At 36.8% G+C, this 26902-nt stretch overlaps 6 protein-coding genes across 12 annotated transcripts; 3 read left to right on the forward strand and 3 right to left on the reverse strand.

Moving 5' to 3' along the window:
- Window positions 1-1181: 1181 nt before the first annotated feature.
- On the forward strand, window positions 1182-5247 carry HKL1 (hexokinase-like 1). Of its 3 annotated transcripts, none has more exons than NM_103929.4 (9): window positions 1182-1840; window positions 2765-2915; window positions 3020-3199; window positions 3467-3541; window positions 3688-3843; window positions 3934-4032; window positions 4129-4256; window positions 4453-4531; window positions 4611-5244. In NM_103929.4, the coding sequence occupies exons 1-9, from the start codon at window positions 1569-1571 to the stop codon at window positions 4965-4967; spliced, it is 1497 nt and encodes a 498-aa protein (NP_175463.1). In that variant the 5' UTR covers window positions 1182-1568; the 3' UTR covers window positions 4968-5244. The 3 variants fall into 3 exon arrangements, with proteins under 3 accessions (NP_175463.1, NP_001322009.1, NP_001322008.1); NM_001333439.1 differs by lacking the exon at window positions 1182-1840 and adding an exon at window positions 2312-2527 and having other exon boundaries at window positions 4611-5247; NM_001333438.1 differs by having other exon boundaries at window positions 4129-4531.
- Window positions 5248-7537: 2290 nt separating this feature from the next.
- AT1G50470 (F-box associated ubiquitination effector family protein) lies at window positions 7538-7982 on the reverse strand (the record flags this gene model as incomplete). Its single annotated transcript, NM_103930.1, has 2 exons — window positions 7538-7830; window positions 7910-7982. The coding sequence occupies 2 exons, from the start codon at window positions 7980-7982 to the stop codon at window positions 7538-7540; spliced, it is 366 nt and encodes a 121-aa protein (NP_175464.1).
- Window positions 7983-9419: 1437 nt separating this feature from the next.
- On the forward strand, window positions 9420-12476 carry THFS (10-formyltetrahydrofolate synthetase). Its single transcript, NM_103931.4, has 5 exons — window positions 9420-9757; window positions 10183-10332; window positions 10427-11602; window positions 11702-11848; window positions 11950-12476. Exons 1-5 carry the CDS (start codon window positions 9602-9604, stop codon window positions 12223-12225), a joined length of 1905 nt encoding a protein of 634 aa, NP_564571.1. The 5' UTR covers window positions 9420-9601; the 3' UTR covers window positions 12226-12476.
- UBC20 (ubiquitin-conjugating enzyme 20) lies at window positions 12343-14195 on the reverse strand. The gene is made up of 6 exons (NM_103932.4): window positions 13726-14195; window positions 13306-13333; window positions 12992-13219; window positions 12834-12897; window positions 12689-12748; window positions 12343-12589 (listed from the first exon to the last, which is right to left on the reverse strand). The coding sequence occupies exons 1-6, from the start codon at window positions 13839-13841 to the stop codon at window positions 12543-12545; spliced, it is 543 nt and encodes a 180-aa protein (NP_564572.1). The 5' UTR covers window positions 13842-14195; the 3' UTR covers window positions 12343-12542.
- A 1266-nt stretch (window positions 14196-15461) lies between these two features.
- Window positions 15462-23656, reverse strand: HIT1 (Membrane trafficking VPS53 family protein). Of its 5 annotated transcripts, none has more exons than NM_103933.6 (24): window positions 23386-23656; window positions 23087-23183; window positions 22821-22915; window positions 22669-22725; window positions 22387-22537; window positions 22144-22214; window positions 21810-21934; window positions 21284-21444; window positions 21056-21197; window positions 20306-20369; window positions 19917-20102; window positions 19782-19835; window positions 19388-19492; window positions 19246-19305; window positions 18734-18811; window positions 18340-18447; window positions 18205-18270; window positions 17594-17671; window positions 17389-17522; window positions 17206-17299; window positions 16970-17047; window positions 16574-16636; window positions 16182-16346; window positions 15462-16057 (listed from the first exon to the last, which is right to left on the reverse strand). In NM_103933.6, exons 2-24 carry the CDS (start codon window positions 23133-23135, stop codon window positions 15755-15757), a joined length of 2487 nt encoding a protein of 828 aa, NP_564573.3. In that variant the 5' UTR covers window positions 23136-23183; window positions 23386-23656; the 3' UTR covers window positions 15462-15754. The 5 variants fall into 5 exon arrangements, with proteins under 5 accessions (NP_564573.3, NP_001322422.1, NP_001322424.1 ...); NM_001333441.1 differs by having other exon boundaries at window positions 15468-16057; window positions 19782-19823; window positions 23386-23559; NM_001333442.1 differs by having other exon boundaries at window positions 15525-16057; window positions 16182-16329; window positions 23386-23515.
- AT1G50510 (indigoidine synthase A family protein) lies at window positions 23650-26874 on the forward strand. The gene is made up of 13 exons (NM_103934.5): window positions 23650-23762; window positions 24111-24190; window positions 24267-24360; window positions 24507-24617; window positions 24840-24922; window positions 25210-25269; window positions 25355-25415; window positions 25548-25654; window positions 25739-25816; window positions 25903-25948; window positions 26042-26162; window positions 26274-26359; window positions 26528-26874. Exons 2-13 carry the CDS (start codon window positions 24116-24118, stop codon window positions 26596-26598), a joined length of 993 nt encoding a protein of 330 aa, NP_564574.2. The 5' UTR covers window positions 23650-23762; window positions 24111-24115; the 3' UTR covers window positions 26599-26874.
- The last annotated feature ends 28 nt before the right edge of the window (window positions 26875-26902 follow it).

The following is a 26902-nucleotide window of genomic DNA, read 5'->3' on the forward strand; positions in this document are numbered from 1 at the left end:
GGGTCAATTTATGCATTCTGGGCTTAACTTTTGTGCATAATGGGCTTAAGTTATTCAAATCCTAAATATGTTTTTAGATTTTAAAAGCCCAAATGTTTTTTTCCCCTGAGATCAACTCAAGTCCACCACCCAGATCTAGGTTTTCGGTGTTCACTTTTTTAAGGTGACGGTAATACGGATGGAGTAAAGTGAAGATGGATCTGTGAAGTGAAGGAAAACAACGGTGATGTGTGAAGAAGAACAACAACGTAACAGAGAAGATGTGTAAAGAAGAACAACAACGTAACAGAGAAGATGGATCTGTGCGACGCGGTGTCGAGAAGAAATGTAGAAATCCATGAAATAAATTGCTGCCGCTAAAGTCGATGCCGGAGAGAATTAATGTCGTGGCGGCTTGATAGAAGGTATCCTACGAAAGAAAATGGTGGAGAAGAAGAAGGAACACAAGGAGAAGAAGGAAGAAGAATGAAGAAGAAGAAGATTGAAGAAGATAAAAACTATAAAAAAGGTTAGAGAAGAGGACAAAGAAAGGTTCGTGAGGAGGAAACAAAAAATATGAAGTGGTAGATCTAGGGTTTCTATTTTTTATAAGGTATCCCCTTTTAACCGAATAAACCGATCGGTTTTGATGAACCGAACCGAAAAATCCGAAAACCGAAATCAATTTAAAATTCCACCGATCGGGTTATAACAGTAAATCGGTTCGGAACCGAAAACCGAAATCCTCGGTTTGTCCGGTTCGGTTTAAACGGTTAATGCCGAAATCCCAGGCCTAACATTATGACAACAAAAAAATTAACAACCAAACAAATTATTTTGTGTATTTTGATCAGAAAAAATGAAAAAAAAATCTCTTCTGTTTTCTTATTATTAATTTTAAAATAAATAAATTAACCAAAAATTAGCTGAATGGGTGGTAAAAATATTTTTCTTTCATAATTATTTTTTGAGCCAATTCTTTTGTCAAAATAATATAAAGAATATGTTCTAAAATTTGAGTAATCAAAAGATAATTTCAATATCGAAAACAATTTAATAAACTGAAAATTAACGAGGGAGAAAAGGAAAAAAAAAACAAAAAAACGAAACCGTCGACATCTAAAAAAGACGAGAGGGTAATATTGTAATTACATATATACACACTTATATATATAGTAGTATATATATACACTGGTTCGCTTTCCAGCCCCTTCTCTCTCCTTCCGCTTTTGTCTCTGCCGAAATCCATAAATCTCTTCCTCTCTCTCTTTCTTATTTAATCGTCACTTGACCGCCGGTAAGAAACTCGAGAGTTTGAATCGTTTTTTAACCCTCGCCGGTGATTATTGACTGGAAAACACCAAACGAATCGAAGCAGTTAGTTTACAGGTAGAGCAGTGACAGCTGAGCAAAAAAAAAGGCGGCGGAAAAAAAAGTAGTAGTAGTTGATGATGATGAAGATGGTGAAACAGATTCGTATAGGGTTTTCTAATCGGCGGTGTTCGCTGTTCGTGAACTCTTTATTGGAGTAAGTAAAAAGCGCCAGAGAGAGAGATATTGTGTATTTGTCTTTTTGGTTCTGTTTTGGGATGGGGAAAGTGGCGGTTGCGTTTGCGGCGGTTGCTGTTGTTGCGGCTTGTTCTGTTGCCGCGGTGATGGTTGGGAGGAGGATGAAGAGTCGGAGGAAATGGAGGACTGTTGTTGAGATTTTGAAAGAGTTGGAGGATGATTGTGATACTCCGGTTGGGAGGTTGAGGCAAGTGGTTGATGCTATGGCCGTGGAGATGCACGCTGGTTTGGCTTCTGAAGGTGGCTCTAAGCTTAAAATGCTCCTCACTTTCGTCGATGATTTGCCCACTGGGTAATGATTTCTTTCCCCAGTAGGGATTTCTGTTTTTTTTTATTCTTCTTAGATTAGTGAACATTGATTGAGTAATGTGTGAAAGATGAGTCCTTTATTTTGTTTGCTTTTTGATTTAACAAGATTTAGTGATCTCAGGTTCTTTATGTTTCTCTACATTGCATGATCCAAAGTCCTTATTTTTACTCTTTGTAACCATCAAGTATCGTTTCGTTGCTTGATTCATGAATTACAATCTTTAGCTCTAAAATGCGAGTAACGAGCTCTATCCTGGTCGTAGTGGCTGTGACTTTGAGCTTTAGTTGGAGCCAGGGAATTAAAGAAGTGTCAGTGGGTACCATTTTGCAGGGACAGATCCTTTGATTCTGTTCTTTCTCTCTTTTTGTTTATGTGAAACTTACATATCCGGTTAAAGCTTTAAGGACTTCTCCTTCTTTTTTTTTTCTCTCTTATCTCTTACCTTTACTTTGGTATCTTGTTCCTATCCACTAGATTGCTACTGCTCAATGAATATGCACTGGTTTCTTCATATTGTAGCCATTGGATTCTCTCTCTTTATTTGAGGAGATGTATTTTTCATAATATTTGCAGGTTTTAACTTTCGTGTAGACTCATCATTGTCACAACAAGTCTGTTTGTTCAAATGTTTACATCCAATCATTGCTGTTATCTCTTACCTTTACTTTGGTATCTTGTTCCTATCCACTAGATTGCTACTGCTCAATGAATATGCACTGGTTTCTTCATATTGTAGCCATTGGATTCTCTCTCTTTATTTGAGGAGATGTATTTTTCATAATATTTGCAGGTTTTAACTTTCGTGTAGACTCATCATTGTCACAACAAGTCTGTTTGTTCAAATGTTTACATCCAATCATTGCTGTTATGTGTTGGATTGCACTGACTGACTTGCTTTTATTTCAGGAGGGAGAAAGGTACTTATTATGCACTTCACCTTGGAGGCACTTATTTTAGGATTTTAAGGGTTCTTCTGGGTGATCAAAGGTCTTATCTAGATGTTCAAGATGTTGAACGACACCCAATACCTTCACATTTGATGAATAGCACCAGCGAGGTGACTATTTTGCTGTTTATTTCGTACCAGTCTTTGCTTGTTATGTAATATGCAAGCTGCTTAATTGAGTCTGTGTTGTTCTTTTTTTTTTTACATGGTTGCAGGTTCTTTTCAACTTTCTCGCCTTTTCCTTGGAAAGGTTTATTGAAAAGGAGGAAAACGGGTCCGATTCACAAGGTGTTAGAAGGGAACTTGCATTTACGTTCTCATTCCCTGTCAAGCATACTTCTATTTCTTCAGGAGTTCTAATTAAATGGACCAAAGGTTTTGAGATTAGTGAAATGGTTAGTACAGGGATGCTTACATTGCTTCTTATATTCTCTGCAAACTGTGACTTGTCTTTGAAATATCCTTCCAAATCTATTAACTTGATATCCTGACGCACTCTTCGGTTGACAGGAGTTGATGCCCTTGAGCTTTAAATTATTACTTGAGTTGTAATTTTGTGAAAATGGAATCCATCTCTTGGTGTTTTCCTGTTTGGTGTGAGTCAAACATATTCAAATTTCAAGTTATTTAATCGTATAACAAGCAAATCCTTATTATTTTAGGTTGGGCAAGATATAGCTGAATGTCTACAAGGAGCTCTGAACAGAAGAGGCCTAGATATGCATGTTGCGGCTCTTGTAAGTGCTTTGTCACTCTGCAACAGCATCATTTCCTTGGCAAAATTCTGGCACTACCACCAAAAAATTTCAATCTTTCTTTTTGTTTTCCTTACCTTTTTCTTTATGAAAATATCATGAAATGTTTCAGTTTTCTCTATGAGCAGGTGAATGATACTGTTGGAGCCTTGTCGCTTGGATATTATCACGATCCAGATACGGTTGTTGCGGTTGTATTTGGAACAGGTAGTAATGCATGTTACTTGGAAAGAACCGATGCCATAATCAAGTGTCAGGGTCTGCTTACAACTTCTGGAAGCATGGTACTAAGAATCATTGCATGGTCTATTTTTAGAAACCAGCTTTAGACCCAAAAGAAACATGTTTAAGATTGATTCCCTCTTATGTTTCAGGTGGTAAATATGGAGTGGGGAAATTTTTGGTCCTCTCATTTGCCTAGAACTTCGTATGACATTGACTTGGATGCAGAGAGTTCAAATGCAAATGATATGGTAATCTTTGCCATACTTCCCTGTTTTTCCGATTTGGTATTGCGTTATTAGTTTTTAACCAATTAACATCAACATCATTTGGGGTTTCTTACATAGGGATTTGAGAAGATGATATCAGGAATGTATCTGGGTGACATTGTTCGTAGAGTAATTCTCCGCATGTCAGAAGATTCTGATATCTTTGGACCCATCTCGCCCGTGTTATCTGAGCCTTACGTTCTAAGGTGCTTATCCTCTTTTTATCTCTTGCTAGAAATTTGATTATTTTCTTATTGGATGCTTGGTCTGACATCATGTATTTTCTGCATCAACTTCTTACTGAACATGGACACTCTTTTATCTTTTGTATCAACTATCTAGTTAGCATTGTGTATTTATTTTGTTATCAAAACAACAACTGTTTCTACTTCAACCTCTCAGAACAAATTCAGTCTCAGCCATACATGAAGATGACACACCTGAGTTACAAGAAGTAGCAAGAATCTTGAAAGACATAGGGGTAAGTTTAAAAGCCCACTATTATTGAACTTAAAGGTTGAAAATGTTATGAAACTTGTAACGAATGCTGCACGATACAGGTATCAGATGTACCACTGAAGGTGAGAAAACTAGTGGTGAAAATATGCGATGTGGTTACACGAAGAGCAGGGAGGCTTGCAGCAGCAGGAATAGCAGGAATCTTGAAGAAGATAGGCCGAGATGGAAGCGGGGGAATCACGAGCGGGAGAAGCAGAAGTGAAATCCAAATGCAGAAAAGAACAGTTGTTGCGGTAGAAGGAGGTTTGTACATGAATTACACCATGTTTAGGGAATACATGGAAGAAGCTCTCGTAGAGATACTAGGAGAAGAAGTGAGTCAATACGTGGTGGTTAAAGCCATGGAAGATGGTTCTAGCATTGGCTCTGCTCTCCTCGTTGCCTCTTTACAGTCATGAATCATCATCGTCGTCGTTCGTATTAAATGGTGATATAATTGGTTATGTTCGTCCTTGTGTGTGTATATAGATTATTCAATATTTGTTTGTTGTTAATTATAATTATTATTATTCTATATAGCTTTTGTGTAAATGCTTAGGAAGGTTTTATGTATTCTTTGTTTCTTCTATTCGTATGATGTGTACTGGAAAATAGGTACTGGGTTTTTAAGAAAATGATTTACACTGTCACTATGTAAAGGTGATGATGATAAATGGAATGTCAATTTCTGTTCTCTTTTCTTCCTTCTTCTTTTTGTTGCTTTTTAGTGTGCCTAAAACAACAAAAGAAAATCATTGTTTATCTGATTTAAAGAAAGAAGCAAATCTTTTCTTTTCTATCTTTGCTTTGTAGTACTAGCCTACTAGCATCTTTCCAAAAAATGGTGTTCAAATAAATTATTTACTTTTCATTTCAAGTTCTCAGGATTTCCGAGCCGTTAAATTTGTTTGCATAAGGGAATTACAGTTGTGCTTGATCATCGGAGACCGTAGAGTAGCCGATTTGGTCACTAGGGAGCTAACAAAACGAGGCTCTTGCTCGTTAATCTTTCCACCAACTCATGGTATCGGGGCCTTCCTAACCCAAAAATACGGTTAAGAAGGTCAGCCTAAAGATGACACAGGGTATAATCTTTTATTTGGTGAGAGTTAGAGGAGAGAAAGCATTTCCTGGCATGGATTAGTAACATCTCTTTAGAAGGTTGGGACTGAATGCAATAAATCGACAAGGTGGAAGAAGTTATTTCAGTCTATTGACCAATGGATCGTTTTCCTCTATCAAGATATTATAATGTAGTTTGCTTATAAGCTAGAGAGTTTGATTAGTCTTTTCTTGCATGAGTGAGGCTCTGGCTTTCTCAGTCTCTCTCCTTCCTCAACCTATGTCCCCTTTTTTGGATTATGAATTAGTAGGGCTGGGCACAAGTACTATTACTCGTCCTATACTAGCTATTTGGTACGCGTTGTTAACAAGACAAGTAAGAGCATGTCCATTGCAGGGACTTTGCAAGTTTTTAAAGAAAATCCTTATGAATAAAAGCAAAAAATTAAATCAGAATAGTGAAATAAACCAAGGTGCGAACCTTGTTTAAGGTATTTTTGGGTATATTGGATGACAATAAAACAAGTTTTCTTTCTTTTCCCGTATTTTTTTTCTTTGCCCATTCCCAAACTACTTTTTTCTTTCTCTCTCTCGTGTATCTCTAAGTGGTTTTAGCTGAGATAACTTGTATGTCTGTTGTCTTTACTTTAAGTTCAATATGACTTGTATGTCTGTTGTCTTAATCTTTAGTTTAAGTATTCTATGTTTTCTTATTTGTGAATGTTCAGTCTTCAGTGTGAGTGTGTTGTGTTTCAATAGTGTTCGTAAGAAGTTCCACCTTCTCTAAATCACTCCAGTGCTGACATTACTAGTATTAAAAAGAGACCACATGTTTTAAGTCACCATAAGTTTGTACTTTGGTTTGAATGCTTGTACACCACAAATAATATTCCGAACACTAGTTCTTATTGTGTATTCTATGACCTCACTTGTATGCTAAACAATAATTTTGTTTTCATTGTTCTAAATTTTGAAGTCTCTGTGTATGCATACCAAAACACTCTTCTTTTATCCACTCTTATTGTTTTAAGTATCCATTCTTCTTGTTCTCTACAACAAACCCAATAAACATTCTTCTTTCACCAAATAAACACTCTTCTTTAACCTAATACACACTCTTCATTTTACCCAATAAATACTCTTTTTCACAAACTAATAAAAATTTCTCACTTAAGGATTTCACTTAAGAATTCCACTATTGGACAGTAAAAATTATAAAGTTTCAACCAAAAACTCTAAACTCTCATTTACTCAAAATTTACTATTAAAAAATTGTAAGGAGTCCTTAATTAGGACTCCTCAATGGGGATGCTCTAACAAGTAGTATAATTTAGATACTTGCAAGTACAAGTCAAGTAACAAATAATTGAAAAAAAACTAATACTTTATGAAATTTATTTTTATATTACTATATGAAATTTAAATATAGTTTCATATAGTAATATAAATATATAAATTATTCTAAAACGATTTAAATCGTTCAGACTACGACTAAATGTTTTAAACGTTATGGCGAAGGGTCACCGACCGCGCTTATCACTTTCTTAAACACCGAAAAAATCTCATAGATATGCATAATACAATGCAAGGAAGTTCACCTAGTTAATATAATAAATCAACGTTAAAAGAAGGAGCTCGATCGGTATAGTAATATTATGATTGACGGCTTGACGCTGAATCATGCAAATCTCTACCTCTTTACAAGGAATCTATGACTAATTGACTATGAGACTTTCTCATTATTTTTAAAGGTACTTTGCTTGTCTCTCTGGACTAGTCAAATTAAATCTTGTTATGTTTTTTTTTATTAGATCCAGAAGATGTGAATAAAACATTTAAGATGATAATATATACAAAATGATCAATGTCCAACAGGATATTACATATTGTTGGATTTAAATCAATCTTTGAACATACGTAAACACACTTAACCGACCATCAAAGCTACCGAAACCAGAAGATCGATATACCTTGTGTATTTATCTTCTCCAACAATGTATATCTTGTTGTATATGACTTTCTCACCGCAAACAGCAACTTTCTTCTCTTCGTCAATGTGGAAACTTAGGGAACTCGAAAACAAACAACCATGGGGTTTTAAATCCACTGTCTCAATCTCATTGGTCACCCTTATATCCATCTTTAGTTTCTTTGCACTCTGATATAATAAGGAGAGATGTTCTTCTCTAACAACTGAGAGAGCCTTAATATCATTTACTTCTGCAGCTTCTTGATGAAAGGGCACACATAGTAGTTGAAACCTCTCTGTTGAAAAAAACAAAACTGAGCAATGAGTAACCATTTCCCTTCAACGACTTGCCAGTGGATACTAAGTCGTCTTCGGGAGAGACGACATCAAGAAACTCCTCCATAAATTAGAGCTAAAATCATAGACTTCCAAGCATATATCTATAAACCTCAAGATTTTGTAGTTATGGCACAAGTCCTTGTTATTGTAACCGAGAGCATAGACCTCGAATATCTTGTCATGACGATTTATCGGTTGGATCCATATGGTTTTCTTCTAGAATGGGTCCCAAACCACAATGGTAGGTTCAAAGAAACTATCTTAACAAAAATGTCCTCCAATGGTAGGTTCTCAAGAAAAAAAAAATCAAATTTTTGCAAGACAATATCTTTCAATACAAATACAAGTATTCATACAACCAAACTCATACAAGTTTTGGTATCTATCACTTTCATTAAACTTGTCTCTTGCATGCTGCTTCTCTTCTTCTTCTCAATATCACTTTTCACTAAACCTACCACTTTCCCTAAATTTGTGTTTGACACACTTTCCCGGAAAAAGATTTCTGCAAAAAAGGTTTCAGCATCATTGATAGCATCGAGCTCCTCCTTTGGAATAGCCCTTTTCTGTTTATTATTCTCAGCAGCATCATCATATCATTGTTATTTGGGATTTTCTTCTCTTTATGTTCTTCTTTCTTTTCTGTTTCAACTTGATCTACTACATTTGTATTGCTTTTAAACTACGTTATCTATCACACAATAAGAATGTCAAACCCATCCTAAATCAAAATTCTGATTCTCTTTGGTTGCATCCATTTTATCTTCTTTAGGAAATGGATGGATAACTTTATATTAAATGACGTCGTTTCTTTGCCTCATTTTGGGTCAGAAAATGCTAAAGCTGTAAGCCCATTTTATGTTAATGGACTAATATGACATCGATTTCACTATGTAAGATACGCAAAGAAGGCTTAGTCCTAGACATATTCCATAGGGCTTTTATATAGATTGCTTAAAATATATATTGCTTCAAGGTTACTGATTCATCAATAGTTGACCCTCTCGTGCCTCTTCAATTCTAAGTCTAAAACTCTATACACCATATCTGTCGAGAGGAAAAATTGGCACCATTTATCAAGACACCTCGGAATCCGTTCACCCCAATACATTATACATGTTGACAAAAACTATCATCGTTGTATAATAAAATAGTATTGGTGCAATGAAAATGATGGTTTAAATGAAAAGAAATGTGGCTTCCTGTAAATCTATAGAAACTGTATTGGAATAGTTCAAAAACAACAGTATTTTATTAAAAATAACAAATTTAATAGTACAGTCTTAAGAAGTATTATGTAAAGATTAAAGAAAATTGGTAGCCTAACAAATCCGAGTTCCATTCTCTTTTCTAGTATAGTACTAGTTTAAATTGACGACAACAGTGGGCCAAACTAAACTATAGTGGCTGCGCTTATAGATCGAGGGCGAAACCGTCATTTTCTGGCCTTCAATAATTATGTGTGTTGAAAATATATTTATTAAGAGGTGAAAAAGAGGGAAAAAAACAAAAACGTCATCGTTCTCATTGGTTAATATGGATAATGATCTAAACATGTATTTGCTACTTACTGTAATATATTAGGATGTGCTTTAAAGTTTTATAAAACATCATCAATTCATCAGAGTCCCTCATCCATCTTCTCATCCTCCAACGCGAGATCAGACTTCGACAGAGAGTGCGATGAGTTCATCAACAAGAAAGCTTGAGGTTGTTTCACCAGTTCCCGCCGATATCGACATAGCTAATTCCGTCGAGCCTTTACACATCTCTGAGATTGCCAAAGATCTTAATATCAACCCTCTTCACTACGATCTCTATGGCAAGTATAAAGCTAAGGTAATCATCATTTTTCCCTTTTGTTCATTTCCCTTTGAAAATTAAATTATTCATCTGAATCTTCCTCTGTCTCTATGTTGTTGTCGGTACAAGGATCCAAAAGAACTCCGTTTTTGGTTATAAGATACTATTATGTTCGAATTGGTTTCGATCAAACTTAAATAAATTTTCAAGAGATTGTTAATGATTGAGTTTTTGGAGCTTGAGTAGGCAGTTACGTAAGCTCAAAGTTTATAACTTTCGATTGATTTTGGATTCATATTACCATTTTCCTACCAAGTAGCTCTCTTTTCTTGTTAATTTGCTGTTACTTCTTTTTTGTCGGTGGGCAAGATTGATACTTTAGTTTCACCAAAAACATCAGAAGCTGGTTAAACCAATGGTTCAGTGTTCTGAGCTAATCAACTGATGATTTGTTCTTGTAGGTTTTGTTGTCTGCGTTTGATGAGCTTCAAGGACAAGAAGATGGATACTATGTTGTTGTTGGAGGGATTACTCCTACTCCTCTTGGAGAAGGCAAGAGTACTACCACTGTTGGACTTTGCCAAGCCTTAGGCGCTTACCTCGATAAGAAGGTTCTCTCTTGCTTTCATTTATTAGCTTATGCCTTATGCTTGCTTTTGGACAAACTTCTCTCTTTGTATTGATTTGTGAAGTGTTGTTGCTTAGGTTGTTACTTGTCTTCGCCAACCGTCACAAGGACCCACCTTTGGAATCAAAGGAGGTGCAGCTGGTGGTGGGTATAGTCAGGTGATTCCTATGGATGAGTTCAATCTTCATCTCACTGGAGATATTCACGCGATTACCGCTTCCAACAACCTCTTAGCTGCTGCAATCGACACTCGGATTTTCCATGAGACGTCTCAATCCGACAAGGCTCTTTTTAATAGGCTGTGCCCTCCGAATAAAGAAGGGAAGCGTAGTTTCAGTGACATTATGTTCAGGAGATTGACAAAGCTTGGGATATCCAAGACCAGTCCTGAGGAGCTTACTCCCGAGGAGATAAAGAAGTTTGCGAGGCTTGATATTGATCCTGCTTCTATCACTTGGAGAAGAGTGATGGATGTTAATGATCGGTTCTTGAGGAAGATTACTATTGGTCAGGGACCTGAGGAAAAGGGGATGACTAGAGAAACTGGTTTTGACATTTCTGTTGCTAGTGAGATTATGGCTGTTTTGGCTTTGACAACCTCACTAGGTGATATGAGAGAGAGGCTTGGTAAAATGGTGATTGGTAACAGCAAGGCAGGGGATCCGATAACAGCAGATGATCTCGGTGTTGGAGGAGCCTTGACTGTTCTGATGAAAGACGCTATTAACCCGACACTCATGCAGACACTGGAAGGGACCCCTGTTCTAGTGCATGCTGGTCCTTTTGCAAATATAGCTCATGGAAATTCATCGATTGTTGCTGATAAAATCGCTTTGAAGCTGGTGGGACCTGGTGGATTTGTGGTAACTGAAGCGGGTTTTGGTTCTGATATTGGAACAGAGAAGTTCATGAATATTAAGTGCCGTTACAGTGGGCTAACGCCTCAGTGTGCAATTGTTGTGGCGACTGTTAGGGCTTTGAAAATGCATGGAGGTGGGCCTGATGTTGTTGCCGGGAGACCTCTTGATCGTGCTTATGTAAGCGAGAATGTTTCCTTAGTTGAAGCTGGCTGTGTGAATCTGGCAAAGCACATCTCAAACACAAAGGCCTACGGTGTGAATGTAATTGTTGCTGTGAATATGTTCGCAACAGATACCGAAGCAGAACTAAATGCAGTTAGGAAATTTTCAATGGATGCCGGTGCTTTTGATGCTGTGGTCTGCTCCCACCATGCTCATAGTGGTAAAGGAGCGGTAATCTTCTCTATTCGAGACCAACACTATGTGATTATATGCAATTTTGTTTGCAATCTCATCTTATTGATAGATGAATTGTTCTTGTAAATGTTATAGGTGGATCTTGGTATCGCGGTTGAAAAAGCTTGTCAAAACATTACACAGCCCCTCAGGTTTCTCTACCCATTGGACATTGGTATCAAAGACAAAATTGAGGCAATAGCTAAGTCATATGGAGCCAGTGGTGTTGAATATTCAGACCAGGTGATTGATTCCTAGACCGACTTCTTCAATTTCTTTGCATTGTTGTCAAAAGAAACCTGTTTATGTAACTTATCTATTATCCTGTGATATGTAAAATACAGGCAGAGAAACAGATTGAGATGTACACACAACAAGGCTTCTCGAATCTTCCCATATGCATGTCGAAAACACAGTACTCATTCTCACATGATGCATCAAAGAAAGGAGCACCTTCAGGGTTTGTATTGCCAATTAGGGATGTAAGAGGAAGCATTGGAGCTGGTTTCATATATCCACTGGTTGGTACAATGAGTACAATGCCTGGACTTCCTACAAGACCTTGTTTCTACGAGATTGATATTGACACTGAAACTGGAAAAGTTCGTGGCCTTTCTTAAGTTTGGTAGATCTGTCAAAGCTTCAAGGCTTTCCTTCATCGTCGTTTCTCACTTCCACAATAAAAATTTGGCGATTGTACTTTGATACTGAGTGTTTTTCCATTTTAAGATGAATAATAATAAAGTATCTTTTCCTTTTGATTAATCTCTGAAATACTACTCATTATTTGAACTCAAGGTAACGTTACAGATAGAACTTCTGATGTTCAAAAACAAAGAATAAAGCAAATGAATGACAGTGTTTTCTTCTGAAAAATCGTTTTATGTGAAATCATCAGAGGCATTGGAGATTTATGAATCAGAACAGCTTGCAGAAATCATGCACTTGGAGGCTTGTAAAGCTTCTCAACCATCTTCCTGTACTCTGCGTATGGAGAAACAAAAGAGACATAAGAAACTCATAACTGTGGTACTCTAAAGAAGTTTGATTTCATAACGACTGTTAAATCCCCTGTCTGTTTACCTTCTTGGTTACTCCAAAGCTGAGCTGCTTGAGTGTTCAATGGTGAACTGATGTTCGGTTCTGATCAACGAAAACATGTATCAGATATTGGATTAACCAACAAAAAGGGCTAACAAGAAATCAAAAGTTATGCACCATAGAATACCTCCCAGGAGGCTCTGAATCGATAGTAGTATCGTCCTCACATCGTAAGCAGATGACCACTTATCCTGCAAATATGAAAATGTTGTAAACGGATTAACTTTGGCACGTCTTCTCTGATTCAGTGTAGAACAAAGACACAAGAGGAAGGTATATTTTTACCTGAAGAATGTCTAAGCAGATATTGCCATAGACATCAACATTGGGGTGGAAGCAACATGTCTCAAACTTAACCTTTGGAGGCTTGAAAGGATAGTCATTGGAGAAAGAGAGTGAGAGTCTGTACTCAGTTCCTTCAAACACAGTATCTTTGCTTCCTGTTATTGTCCCTTTCCAGCAGAATATGTTGTCTTCCTCAGGGAAAGCCGATATTCCTGGACCACCGCCCATCTGAAAACAACCAAGTCAAGAACCCTATGAGCAAATCTTTACTATAGAAACTTGTTCACTAAAAAGGAAGAAAGATGATAACTTACCATCAAGCCCATCAATTCAGATTGCAGTCTGCGTTTAATCAAAGAAAAGCCTAGATTAGGAATCTGGGATTTACTGAACTCATGATTAAAAAACCGAAACTTTGAGCAATAAAATGTAGATCTGATTCAAGATGAATACAAAGAACATCTTAAAGATTTAATTCTCTCAGAGACATTCTAACAAACAGTTTATATGCAAACATATATGAGAAGTCTCCCACTTCATTTAACGGATCCATAACAGTACATTAACCACGAGAACTGGATATGCGTAATAGCCAAATAATAACAAACCATGAAATGGATTTAAAGAAGATACATTGGAGCGACGATATATCCAAAAACGAGGCAAAAGACTAAGGCGATTACATTTGAATTGGTATCGAAATGTTGGGACAAGATCGAGGAAAAGAAAAGTACCTTTTGAGAACAGATTGGCTGTCAACAGTCTTGGTCGGAGCCGCAGGTTGTTTTGATCCATTAGACGCCGGAGGATCTGCCGGAGTATTTCCCTGATATCCATTTACGGCGGCCATCACTTTCGCTTTCTTAATCGTCAGACCAAAATCGAATTTTTATTCAGAAATCGAAAGCACCCAATTAGACTAGAGTAGAATCAGATTCACGAGTGTTCGAAAGTAGAAGAAGGAGAAGAGGAAGAAAACAAAGATCCTTCTTCGTACTTCCGATGCGAGAGACAGAGAGATCGATCGATGAGAGTCTCTGAGGTTGGTTATAAAACGGCGTATGAGTGAGAGAAAACGACGTCGCTTTGACTTTAAATGGAATAAAAAAGAAAAGGGAAAATTTAAAGCGGATTTGTTAGTGAACGTTGGAGAGCAAACAAGCGCCGCTTGGAAGCTTTTGAATTTCGTTTAACTAACGGCTAGTTTGCTTCTTTCTTTAATTCTAAATCTGAAAGAAGAAACAATTAATTTTTGTTGACAAATGTAATGCATATAGACATAAAGAGGAAAAAAACATAATCATTTTGATACATTGTATTTTAATATATTATTAACAAAAGAACATTGTATTCTAATATAGTTTTTGGAAACAATTCAAAATTGTTATCATACTAGTAATAAGAAAGATATTCGGTGACAAAAAAGGATATTGAATATTGTTTTTTATACAGTAAATATTATTATTGTAAAACCAACATTCCATCTTCCTATTTATCTATCTAGTATAATTAATTCCGTTGGTGGTGATTTGTACAAATAGCGTGAGAATATCTTAAAATAGTTCGATAAAAATATTATATTATTTAATAAAAATGAATAAAAGCACACCTAATAAATTATCCAACTTATTTACAATTTTTTTTATCTCTATGGTTTTTGGACTTTTAAGTATTTGTTATGTTGAAAACTAATCTTGTGATACATTGCAATATTGCATTTGATCAAGAAATAAAATTACTAGGAATAGCATCTTACCAAAAAAAAAATTACTAGGAATAGCAGAATAAATTTGAAGAACCTGGTTACAGTCAACTACAATGAAATTACCCGAACCAGGTTCTAAACCGGAAAAATTAAGCATCATTGAACTTTTAAAACATGTTTTATTTGTAAAACACTTACCAAATTACAATTCAGAGTAAAACAATCAAAGAGGAGATGATAGGATACATTGAGAAGGAGAAATATTCATACTTTAATGACTCGTAAAACTCTTTCGAAGAAGACAGGACACATGCTTGTGCTAAAAACATCACAACTTCTCTCATCCATTCTGGTTCTACTCTTTCAAATGTCCCCAACAATACAACTTTGTAGAGAAGCTCAGATTCTTCTTCAACAACCAATTTCTTACTAAAGTTATGCTGGATGATAGACCTGTTATGGTCAAAAGGTCATATACACCAGTGTCCTGTTTTTTTTGAGATCGAACTTCATGTAAAGGCTGTTTAACTCTAACCCTTTATGGATGTAAGGCTATAGTGGAAGTAGCTGCCCCTTTAACTCTTTTTCTTCTTCTTCCATGAGAAGCCGTTGATACTCCACAACTTCCTTTTCCTTGATAGATCTGTAGCCCACAGACTAATGTTTTTAATTCACAAGTCTCCAACTTTCACCAAAGTTGACTACCTCCGTAAACATGCCAGCTAAAAAATGAATCAACTGACTTTAGTTGACTAAAACATTAGTAAACATGCCAGCTAGAAAGTTGACTACCTCCGTAAACTACATTATGAGTTACATACAAGATTGAGGTAATTTCAACTGACTTTAGTTCAAGAAAGTGTTCGTAACGTTACTCAAGAAAGAATGCAGTAAACAACTAAGATACATCCGCACCGTAAGAAAACTCGTTATTCACTACGAATTTCTGATATACACATAACCAGGAAAACAAAGAAACAAGTGCATTTAAATACAGAAGGAAACAAAGGTGGGAATTGCATAAATCAAAAGTTGAGATGAGGTAGTAAAGGAACAAATCATGCGTTGAAGAGTCTCCTTAAAGGCCCATCTTTGCGGTCTTTGGCAGCTTCGGTAAGAGCAATGAACTTCTTGAAGCCAGTGCTTGCAGCTCCTCTGCCAAGAGCAGCTGCTCTGGTTAAAACATCCTCGCTGTTTGCTATGAACCCTGCAGCTGTAGCCGGATTAGTGATTGCCAATGGTGGTGCAGGTGGGGTTGGCATTGGTTGTGGCATTGCTGCTGCAACCGACTGCTGTGTGAATCCTGGACCATGCTTGTTGAAATCATCTAGTATACTCTGCTGATCAGCTTTCTTAAGACCCTGCACCAAACACCAGAAAAAGTTTCAGCAGACTGTCGCTCTAGAATACTGTTGTGAACCAGACTCGAGCCTCGAGCCTGTTCGATTGAGAGCGAGGAAATGGGTTAAGACATGCCAAAATTACCTTAAGTTCTAAGATGCGTTGAAACTCCATGGGCGTTCCCTCCGGAAACAGTGCACGATAAGTGTCTGCCACTGAGTCGATTGGGGATAGTATGACCTTAAGGAGTGCTTCAGCTCTGCTCATTTCACGGCTCACAAATTTGGAATAGCTGGCAGCAGTTGAGGTCTGCAATGTTATTACTAAATGATATATCAAAACTAAAAAAAAGTAAATCGTCATGGATTTACTGACTAATGCTCTATATACGTTATCCCTAATATCGGCTCTATGACCGAAACAAGAATATCCAAAGGGTTTAGGCATCAGGTATTCTACTTTTGGGCAAAGAAGATACCCAGTAATACGTCATACCGAGATAACAGAAATGACATAAATTGGTTGTGATGAGTAACCTGTCTGGCAAGGGAAGGAATTTCTAGTAGAATCGACTTCACAGCTTGCGTATCTAGTAACATCTGTGAAACCAAAAGACATATAATTCATATTAGAACTCTAGACAACTAAAAAACAAGGGCTCAGAAACATAACATCTCATGAACACTCCAATCATACTAGACAATTAGGAAATTATCAAACATAGTCACTTTAACATCGACAAAAGAAGAAAGTGTAAGCGATAAGGCGATATAACCAGACTGAGTTTGGCTCTAGTCTATGGATACACCTGATAAACAGAATTTTTCACATGGAACATCATTCTAGGCAATTCACTAGTTGACTATTAGAGAAATCACAACAGAGAGAATCAGAGGCATCCAAATGGAGGAACATAGAGCATGCAGGCTAACCTGTTGAGCTCCAGTTTCGGATAGTTGCTTGCATCTGAAAATATTAGCATAGAACCGTGGTCCTAGGGATGATGCCAGCTGCACAGAGTTATACAAGGTAGCATGAAAATCTCTTTTATATTCTTGTAAAAGTCATAACCAAGGAGATGACCCCATTTCATGCGGGTCCTAAATTTGCACAAGGCCGCAACCATCAGATCATGAAGGTATTCAAATCATACACTCTATATAATTACCTTGTCAAGGAAAAACTGGAAGTAAACTGGTGTTAGAAGTTTCCCGAGGACAGGTATGCTGCCGCTAAGGACTGTATTTATTCCATTCACGTACCTATAAGAAGATGCAAATGCATGCTGGTTACGCTTGGTCATAAGGGCACAAAAACAATATAAGCTTTTAACACCCCAGTTAGATCTTACCCAGACTGGTCACCAACACTCTCAAGTGTGCTCCATGGAACACGTGTCATCACTGCCATTTCTGTGTCAAATTTAGTCTCAAGTCCAAGGACCAGCGTTACCAATGCTTTCGTTATGACGGCTGAAAATTCATCCTACACAGCAGCACAGCTTAAGAACTATCCTATATAAAGGAAAACTATAAAGTCTTTCATGTAATCCGTACCTGGACCTCTGACATGTCTACACCATCAGCATAATGTGGGTCAATAATTTCTGAGACGTTTTCTGCCAGTTCACCAGACTGCGATACAAACAGCAAATAGTCCTTGTGAAGTGCCGCATTGTTGTTCACTTAATCAAAACTTTTAGATAGAATCCTACTAACATAAGCACACATCTTGTATCCCAGAACAACATAACAGCTTGCATTACATTGTTTAGTATAGAGGCAGCAAATAATATTTTGAAAATGTACCACATGAGTGACACAAATATATAAGAAAAGTTGCAAATAAACCTTTCACAACTACGCTTGAATTGGTAAAATTGATAACTTGGAGGTGTAAGATATGAAGTTCAGTGCAGTGGAGGAAGATCACATCACAAACACATCGAGAAAGTAACTAGACCCATGAAAGTTTCTTGGAACTTGATGCGAAGATTATCAATATTTAAACTGGCTTTTTCTACATGACTGGCCTAAAAGAAGATTGGACCATATGATACAACCCCATTGATCCGTCGCAACAGGATACACAGGTATCAACGTATATGCTGAGGGTGCCAAATGTGAAAAAGGCAAGAAAACAGAATAATAGACAAGAACAAGCTTACTGTTTTGTGGCAATACTCAGCAGAATTAACTATGTAGCATATCACCCTTTCATCTCTCTCCGAGACCTGCACAGAGGAAGTGAAAAGGTAAAACTAAGTCATAAAGCACACATGGGAAACAGGAAGCAGGCACACCTTTATCTGTCCATCCATGCCTGTGGCTGCGGCAACGATACCAGTGCCTCCTTTTGGGAGCTTAAAAAATAGCTTTGTAGCATAGGCCTTTAAAACTCGTTGAAAGACCTGTACAAAGGAGACCATTTCAAAAGAATAAACTGAAAATTCCCAACCACCTTATCTAAGACCGTGAAGTAGAACATTTAAATTAGCTTGCAAACATCATTAAAGAGCACATGTATATGCCCTTCCCTTGTAGAAGCATAGGTGGCTAGAAAAGCTGATTCAACTAACAAGGTTACTCCAAAAATTCTAAAACTCCACAAACAAAGCTGGTTCTTAGACTAACTAAGACATTGCTCGACTTCACAGTACAAGTCTATGATAGATATTGAGCGTAAGAAAAATGTACCTTGAACAAATTGAATAAAGTCTGGTTCTTACTGAGAGTATTACAGCGTTTCAAGCTCTTCTTTATATTGGAAAATAGCTGCAAACAAGGTATTTCAAATGGTAACAGACGTTAAGCTATAACGTGACGGATATAGTTTGTATGTGAATGTTAGTAAGTTCTTGCTGGCTAATCTAGTGACATTGATAGTTCACTATGCACGAGCGATACATTTCGAAATTCATCTTCAGTATAATATCCAGATTCACACGAATACTTTTTCTACTACGACAACAAACATCACCCTGGACATAATCCAAAATTTCTATCCAGCTCAGTGGGTATGATCAAGTTGTAGGTTCAATGTAACAAGTAGAGATTCTACACATCTATATAAAGAATCTAATTACCCCTGCCAATTAATACCTAGTGGACGTCGTCAATCATTTAATACATTGAATAAGAATGTAAATATCTGTAAAAAGTTATAACTATTATTAACCCTTCTTCAAGAAACTTGCCTAGGTACTCACCTGTGTGCTACTAGATAAAACATTATTTTGGCTTCCATCCTCAACATCCCATGATTCCTCCTGACAGAACGAAACGAAAACTAGGATAACTTGACAAACCTTGGAACAAAATAATCTCGTGAAGCGAAAAATATTATATTACCTGAACAATTTTCTCCAGGTCATCCATAAGTGTTTTCTCTTCCAACTCAATATATGGAGTTAAATGAGGTTCAAAGCAGGAAGAGATCATTCCACGGAAGTTAAACTGCGAATTCGAGTATCTAGTGAGTAAATAAATCTTGTAAAGATAGAATGGCACAAGTGGATCACATGTCATTTCAGTTTTCCAGGTATGTAGTAAGGTCAAGTAGACCCGAAAATGAAGATGACATGCAAGATATTATTCCCGTCTTCTATAAATGCAAAATTGTGCCTACAATCTATTAAGAGTAAAGAACCTTTCACTTGCTCTCTAAGGTATTTCAGAATTACAATAGATATGACATCAGCCAACAAAATCAGGGAGAGAACGAGACTAGAGGTAGGGAATATACCCCAGCTCCAGTAACAGATAAATCTTTGTTTCCGGTCTTTTCCTGTTGAAAACCCTATCACAATAAAGTGTAAGCGTTAATATAAATTTTGTAGAGTGTTTTTTCCATAATATAGAATAAGAACATAGAATATACATTCTCCTCGGTTTCTTGACTAGCAGCAAACTTCTTTTCATATTTCTTGCGGATTTTGGATATATTCTGACTATTATCTTCCCATGTACCAATTTCTTCAATGTCATCTTCAATATCTTTAGTAGGAACACCACCACCAAATTTCTTTTCAAGTTCTTTTTCAAACTCCACTGTACTTTGTAGTGCCTAACAATTCAATGACATCAAACTTTAACAGAGGCCTGAAACATTCCACAATATATTCAACGTAACATGATTTGATGATAGTGAAAAGAAGGAACAGGATAAGATAATTTAAAATCATTAGATATTTCCTTCAGAGGCTAATGAAATTTTCTGTTAGGAAAAGCATGCATATGCAATTATTGATCAAAGAGAGTATTCCTGACCAGAAGCAATATCGCTACAACTGGCTTCTCTTTCATGTTGACCAGAATAGATTCTACTTGCTTCCTGAAAAATTGATGGGAAAACAGGATAGTTAGTTAAGAAGGCTGCATATTTTTGTTAAATTAAGATTGACACAGTTACCCACTGCGACTTAGTCTTTCACAGCAAAACTACATACCAACAAAAGATACAAACCAAAAAAAGGTATTCCTCTATACATTGAAACAGAAGTTAAAATTGAACAAAAAAATTTGGTACTAATAAAACTAACCTTTACTTACTAAAATATATACTCGTATAAGATTTAGTCATTATGTCAAAATGAAACAAATTTCATTTAACTTTCTTGTTTGATAAAACACAAACCATGCATTAATAAGTAGATATTATATACCATGCATTTATAAGATCTCTATAATTATGAACGAATCCCAAAAAATTACAGTTTATAAAAGCTTTTAACATTTTCACTAATAACAAAAAATGTATTTCGCGTATCAAAATATTTCTTCCTTCTCAAATTTAAAATTATTCCCGTGCCAAGTAGGGGGTATCATATAGCACAATAAAAGCGCAGGTCAAATATCTATTTATCTAGTTCAGAAGAGTAGGGGTGTTATGTAGCCGTGTCCCAAAGTTCTTGAGAACTCCAAGGAGAAAGGATAAAGAATCTCTTAGAGAAATATGATGAACTACAATAATTAAGGGGAGGAAGAATATATGTTCATTGAAAACTCTAGAGGCAATACCTTGTTTGCTTGCAGAACTGAATGCATAGCCTATACGGCACATGCCAAGAAGCAGGAAAAATCTTCCAAATTTCTTCATTTGTTCGGATTCGACGCTTTATCCAAGCATATCTCCGCTCTGTCTTATCCAACTTTGCCAATTCTGCCAACAGCTAACCTCTTAGAAATTCAATCCAAAAAAGACATAAACTATTGCCAGTTATACTTAGGGCATTAAGTCCAATGTACCAGCTCCTTCAAAAATTTGTTCATATGAGGTGAGCTCCCTGCTGCAAAAGTTATTTACCAACTCTTCCCTCACAGATGGTTCCAGAGCATCAACAACCAAGCAAGAATCAGATAACTTCTGTAGCAAATTTGTTTCCTCTGTCTCTTTCCCAGTACCTAAACTGAGATAACAACATCATACAATTTTGGTAAATGTTGATTTCAGGAATCGAATAAATAGAAGGGAGGGAGGGGAGTGGTCTGTAGAGGATGCAAAAGTGAAAATAAATATTTGAAAAACATCTTAAAACAAACTTTGGTTTCCTACGTAAACCAAGCAACAAATAACCTTAGTCACTATGCAGGCACTATTATAGCAAGAAAGATGTCAACAAGCATTCAACTCAATTTATGACACCAAAAGTGCAAAATTCATCACATGACACACTTAAACTCTACCAGAAATAAAAATCCGTTCCAGCTGTAATGTTCTTGAGATTGAAGTAAAGGAATCGAGAAAGAGAAGAAGAATCATTGAAGGCATTACCTGGAAAAATCAGAAAATACATGGGACTTAAGGATTTGCTTTATATTATTAAGCTTCTCTCTGAGCTCCGTGATTTTAGGAACATCCCTGTATGCTTCAAAGTGGTTACACAATTGGTTTACAGCCTGAAATATATATTATAGAATTAGAATCCTAAGAACATAATCAGAAAATGAGTAGAGTCGTTTTCTAGGTAGCCTAGCGTTAAATTTGATTTTCAAAATGACAATGAGCTGGTTTGGGTTCCAATAGTGAACATAAAGCTAAAGCAAGTGAACTGCAACCAATGTAACAGAAGCAATCACAACATATTGTTGAATTAAGAAAAAGTTACCTCGAGCTGTGCAGCTGCCTCCTTGTATTGTCTTTTTGACGCCATCACCTGAAGCTGTTCAACAGCAGAGACTGCCATAGCGAGGTAGCGAAATTCATTATTGTGTTTATGATGTACTTGGGCCACAAGCATCGTATCACTATTTATACATGGCTTCGTTACACTTGAGCTATTATTCTGATTTCAGGTAACCATGATTAAAATAATGAAGTAATTAAACAGAGTAAACTATTGCTAACTGACCTAACATTGTGAGGCGGTGAAGGGCAGTGATTGTCGTGGTTATGTTCTTCTTTGCAAAATCTAACTTCTTAATGTCACGGCATATTTCTTGAACCATTGCTTCACTTTGCTCAGCTTTGGATTTTATCTCTTGAATCTTATGAGAGAGTTCCTGTGATAAATCAAAAAGAAGATCAAAATCTCTTGCGAATGAATTAAAAGGGAACTGATAGGAGAAACGAAAAAAGGATATGATATATTGACTGAAGGAAAAGAGAACATATCAACCTATGAGAAACTAACCTCCACAGCACGCGTAGCATCAGCAAGATCTTCTTTAGCTTTAGTTCCCGAATTACTCTGGAGTATGATTGCCAGCCCATGAATATGATTCAGAAGCACAGATTACACGTACACAATATATTCTAGCGTTAATGTAGACTAAAAAAGCCCACCTGTTGACGAACAGCAGAGAGTATGCTAGCATCGACCCGCCGAATTTCACCCTGAATCTTTTGCATAAGTGGCTCAACGCCAGTTAGCGATGCCTCTGTAAAGGAAAACACACATTTGAAAATCATGGTAAACGCAGTCACATATGCAGAAACTATCAGCTAATCAGCAGCTGAACTACAGGTCCTAATAACAGCAGCAACAAAAATCAACTCTAAACCATAATCGAAGTACAAAGAGTATGATTGTTCAACAAGTGTCTCATTACCTGTTGGGAACATCTGGTTGATATACTCTAAAGCACTCGACTTATCCATGGCTTGTAATTTGTATGATAAAACCAAAAATCACTCGAAATGAAAAATCTGCAAAACAAAGATCAGGGACACTTTCTTCATACTAATGAGAACATAGCCCCATATATAAGAGCTTCTACGTCACAGAGATCAAGTCGACGCAACCATTAGATCCCTAGTTCCGATTTAATTGGGTGTCAAAAAAGTTCTACAATCAGTCGGGAACAATAAGAATTATAAATGGTCTAAAAGCAAAATCGAAGAAGCTCACGAGTATGAAAGAGAGAACGCGTAAATGAGGAAGAACAAGAGCAAATGGCGGCGATGATCGCCGGCGACGGAGATCGGATCGGTCCTTCGTGTACGGATATGTGCTCGCAAACACTATAGGAGGCTCAATTAGATCTCGCACTTCCAACGTTTGTTACAATACCGAAATCATCCGAACCGATCCCTAAAAATGAACCGTACTGGTTTTAAAAAACCGCTTCCTCAAACCCGGTTTATATGCATAACAATCTTTTTTTTTCTTTCTCAAAGATCCCTCTCGCCTCTCGGTGTCCTTGTATACAGTACTTCAGTTTTCCGATCTCTTTCAGATTCTGTTGCCAAACTTCATATAAACTTAGTGAGCGGAACTGGATTTGGGTAATTCTCTACCAAACGAGTTCTTTGTTGGTTACTTTTCCACTGTTTTGGCAGTAAGATTAGACTAGAACACAGAAAGGGCGTTCTTTTCGGATCCTCTTAGAGGTTTCAGTGTTCTAAATTCATGAATTTATGATGCTCCAGAAGACAATTCATCTGTGTAGTGTTTTTAGTTTTAGGTTACCGTAAATTCAGAAATTTTCATGCTTCTTATGTATTTGACTCGAAAATTTTGTCATTTCTGATCATTAGGGTCGTGTTTTGATTCGTCATCGAGAATTTGGAAGCTGGATTTTTTTGAGTAGTTTATTGGCTTTTCTGATGACTTCAAAAAACTCTATCTTTCAGGGAGAATGGCTTCTTCTTTAGCTCAATCTAGAATCTCGAATCTCCAGAATCATCTTTCACCTCTTGAAGCAAACAACAAGGTTTCTGTACTTTCCAATGTTTTAAGACTTTTTCCAATCTTGATTTACTTTCTCTTAACAACTAGTTTTGAAGCAGCTCAGGAGTCTGGTCAAGATTTCTCCCCAAGTATCTGAAGCCTTGTCTAATGGACGTGCTGTTGTCGCTCTTGAGTCAACCATTATCTCCCATGGTTTGTTCTTCCTTGTCCTATTCGGATTTGTTTGAATTGCATTCTGTAGACTTTTTTATTGAACATTGTTTTATTTTTTTAAATAAGCCTATATTCTTGGATCTTGGTCTGATTTCACTTGTTTCTCTTTAACTGGCTATTTTTAGGGATGCCTTACCCTCAAAATCTGCAAACAGCAAAAGAGGTGGAGTCAATTGTGAGAGAAAATGGAGCAATCCCTGCAACAATTGCTATCCTTAATGGAGTACCTTGCATAGGTCAGTTATTTCTGGTGGATCATAATGTTTTAGATTCTTGGATTTGGACTTATCGAACCTGTTAACACTAATCTCCTAGTCAACTTTGGCCGTTTACATATCCTAAAACCAACTTGGTTTCAAGATCTTAGATCAGAGTTATAAATTTTTTTCGCCAAGGATCAACTGCACTAGACTTCTTCTACGTCCTATAGAATGTAGATGCTAATATATAGTAAACAGGTCTGAGCGAGGAAGAACTAGAACGTCTTGCATCTCTCGGAAAAAGTGTCCAAAAGACAGCGGGAAGGGACATAGCAAATGTTGTGAGTCACTTCTGGTTGTTTTTCTACTTATTGCACCATCATTATGTTCATCAGTGAATCGAAAAACATCAAACTTGTTTATTCTCCAGTTTAAGATTTGTTTACACACTCAGTCATGTAGGAACAGTCTCTTACATTAGTTCACAAAATCAAATTGCATCAATCTAAGCAACCTACCCTGAACTAGCTTCTTATATAGAGACAACCACGTTATTTACATTTCCACACCTCTATCAATCAATGCATGGACTTTTTGCTCCTCCATATGCCTAAATGTTTTCCTTCAGGTGGCTACAAGAGGAAACGGTGCAACTACAGTCTCTGCAACGTTGTTTTTCGCTTCAATGGTAATTGGCTTTGTTCCTAGGAGGATCTTTCTTTAGTAGTTTTGGTATCATTTATTGCATTTCAGAGGATTTTTGGTTATTGTAGGTTGGCATCCAAGTTTTTGTGACGGGCGGGATAGGTGGTGTCCATAGACATGCCAACCATTGTATGTTTCATGTCCGTTTTATTCCTTTCTTACAAAAAAAAATTAGTTACATGATTAGAAACTCTGTTTAGATGATGGTGTTGATGCCAATATTCACCCTGCATGCGCTGCTAATTTGTGTTTGTGATGCAGCGATGGACATATCATCTGATCTTACTGCACTTGGGAGGACTCCAATAGCAGTGATATCAGCAGGCGTTAAATCAATACTTGATATTCCAAAGACTCTTGAATATTTGGTATATAGTCTGTTGCCGAGGCATATTTAATAGTCAACAATCAAGAGTTTAAGTTTTCACAACAGCTATTTGTTGACAATGCAGGAAACTCAAGAAGTGTATGTTGCTGCATACAAGAGCGATGAGTTTCCAGCATTTTTCACAGAAAAAAGTGGCTGTAAGGTGCAAAATTGTTCATTATCACTGAACTCAATCAGGTGCTTCTGCATAGATATTTAGTTCTGATGTGGATATATTGACTTCTTTAGGCACCTTCCCGTGTAAATAGCCCTGAAGACTGTGCTAGAGTAATAGGCAAGTGTAGTCTTTCTCTCAAAATTTCCTCTTTTAAAACGTATTTATGCACTTTGATCCCTTACCACCTTGAGATAAAACCACTTTTGCCAGATGCAAACATGAAGCTAAACCGTCAGGCGGGGATTCTATTTGCCATTCCAATTCCGAAACACCATTCAGCCGCTGGAAATCTTATCGAATCAGCAACACAGCGTGCTCTTACAGAAGCAAGGTTATAAGAAGATGTCTAATATCTTTCATACATGCTTGCATCAGAATACTGCAAGGGCTTTGCTTCTTTTTCTTATTTCAGGGTTTGAAATTTAAATTTGGTTTTGGCCAGGGAACAAAACGTTACTGGAAATGCAGAAACTCCATTCTTACTTGCACGGGTAAATGAGTTAACCGGAGGCACATCACTTGCAGCAAGTATCCTTCTTTAGAGGTTCCCTTAATCATTAATATTCCACCAAATTACTTTAAATAGTTCAGATTTTTTCTTATCTGTATCCAAAATCCGAATCCTTTCCGTGGCTTAACAGTAGCGTAGCAATGTCTCAGCATTGTAAAACCTTGAGTTCCTTTACACATTTCCAGACATTGCGCTTGTGAAAAACAATGCCCTTATCGGTTCTCAGATTGCAGTAGCCCTTTCTCAGCTGATGTGAGCTTCCTTATCAATCCCAGACTCAAGCTCAAGCGCAAGTTATTCAGGTTCATGATTCAGGACAGATCAAAGATGTTTTGGATTGGTAGTTATCAATTTATATTGGTTATCAAAGATTTTTCTTTAGCTAAAGAAACTCGTTAACTTATTATCACATGTTATATATTAGTCATTAGATTTATATCATGTGGTACCCTTAAAGATTAAACTATTGAAATTTTAATTTATATCACAAAGGATCTCAAGGAAAGATCTGATCTCAAGGATGTAATAATAAAATTGTTCTGCTTCATTTAACCCTCTCT

The sequence above is a fragment of the Arabidopsis thaliana genome, assembly GCF_000001735.4.
Source record: "Arabidopsis thaliana chromosome 1 sequence".
NCBI lineage: Eukaryota > Viridiplantae > Streptophyta > Magnoliopsida > Brassicales > Brassicaceae > Arabidopsis > Arabidopsis thaliana.

What these genes read in the sequence shown, in the direction of transcription:
- HKL1 (NM_103929.4), top strand. Translation starts at nt 1,569, where the DNA reads ATGGGGAAAGTGGCGGTTGCGTTTGCGGCGGTTGCTGTTGTTGCGGCT. An exon ending in GTTTTGAGATTAGTGAAATG is followed by an intron (nt 3,200 to 3,466) that starts GTTAGTACAGGG and finishes TTATTATTTTAG; the next exon opens with GTTGGGCAAGATATAGCTGA. An exon ending in TTACAACTTCTGGAAGCATG is followed by an intron (nt 3,844 to 3,933) that starts GTACTAAGAATC and finishes CTTATGTTTCAG; the next exon opens with GTGGTAAATATGGAGTGGGG.
- HIT1 (NM_001198259.1), bottom strand. Translation starts at nt 23,135, where the DNA reads ATGGATAAGTCGAGTGCTTTAGAGTATATCAACCAGATGTTCCCAACA. An exon ending in TCTCTGCTGTTCGTCAACAG is followed by an intron (nt 22,726 to 22,820) that starts GTGGGCTTTTTT and finishes ATCATACTCCAG; the next exon opens with AGTAATTCGGGAACTAAAGC. An exon ending in AGTGTTGGTGACCAGTCTGG is followed by an intron (nt 17,300 to 17,388) that starts GTAAGATCTAAC and finishes ATCTTCTTATAG; the next exon opens with GTACGTGAATGGAATAAATA.
- UBC20 (NM_103932.4), bottom strand. Translation starts at nt 13,841, where the DNA reads ATGGCCGCCGTAAATGGATATCAGGGAAATACTCCGGCAGATCCTCCG. An exon ending in AGCCAATCTGTTCTCAAAAG is followed by an intron (nt 13,334 to 13,725) that starts GTACTTTTCTTT and finishes GATTAAACGCAG; the next exon opens with ACTGCAATCTGAATTGATGG. An exon ending in GATTCAGAGCCTCCTGGGAG is followed by an intron (nt 12,749 to 12,833) that starts GTATTCTATGGT and finishes TTCGTTGATCAG; the next exon opens with AACCGAACATCAGTTCACCA.
- AT1G50510 (NM_103934.5), top strand. Translation starts at nt 24,116, where the DNA reads ATGGCTTCTTCTTTAGCTCAATCTAGAATCTCGAATCTCCAGAATCAT. An exon ending in CTCTTGAAGCAAACAACAAG is followed by an intron (nt 24,191 to 24,266) that starts GTTTCTGTACTT and finishes GTTTTGAAGCAG; the next exon opens with CTCAGGAGTCTGGTCAAGAT. An exon ending in GAAGGGACATAGCAAATGTT is followed by an intron (nt 24,923 to 25,209) that starts GTGAGTCACTTC and finishes GTTTTCCTTCAG; the next exon opens with GTGGCTACAAGAGGAAACGG.
- THFS (NM_103931.4), top strand. Translation starts at nt 9,602, where the DNA reads ATGAGTTCATCAACAAGAAAGCTTGAGGTTGTTTCACCAGTTCCCGCC. An exon ending in ATGGCAAGTATAAAGCTAAG is followed by an intron (nt 9,758 to 10,182) that starts GTAATCATCATT and finishes TTGTTCTTGTAG; the next exon opens with GTTTTGTTGTCTGCGTTTGA. An exon ending in CTCATAGTGGTAAAGGAGCG is followed by an intron (nt 11,603 to 11,701) that starts GTAATCTTCTCT and finishes TAAATGTTATAG; the next exon opens with GTGGATCTTGGTATCGCGGT.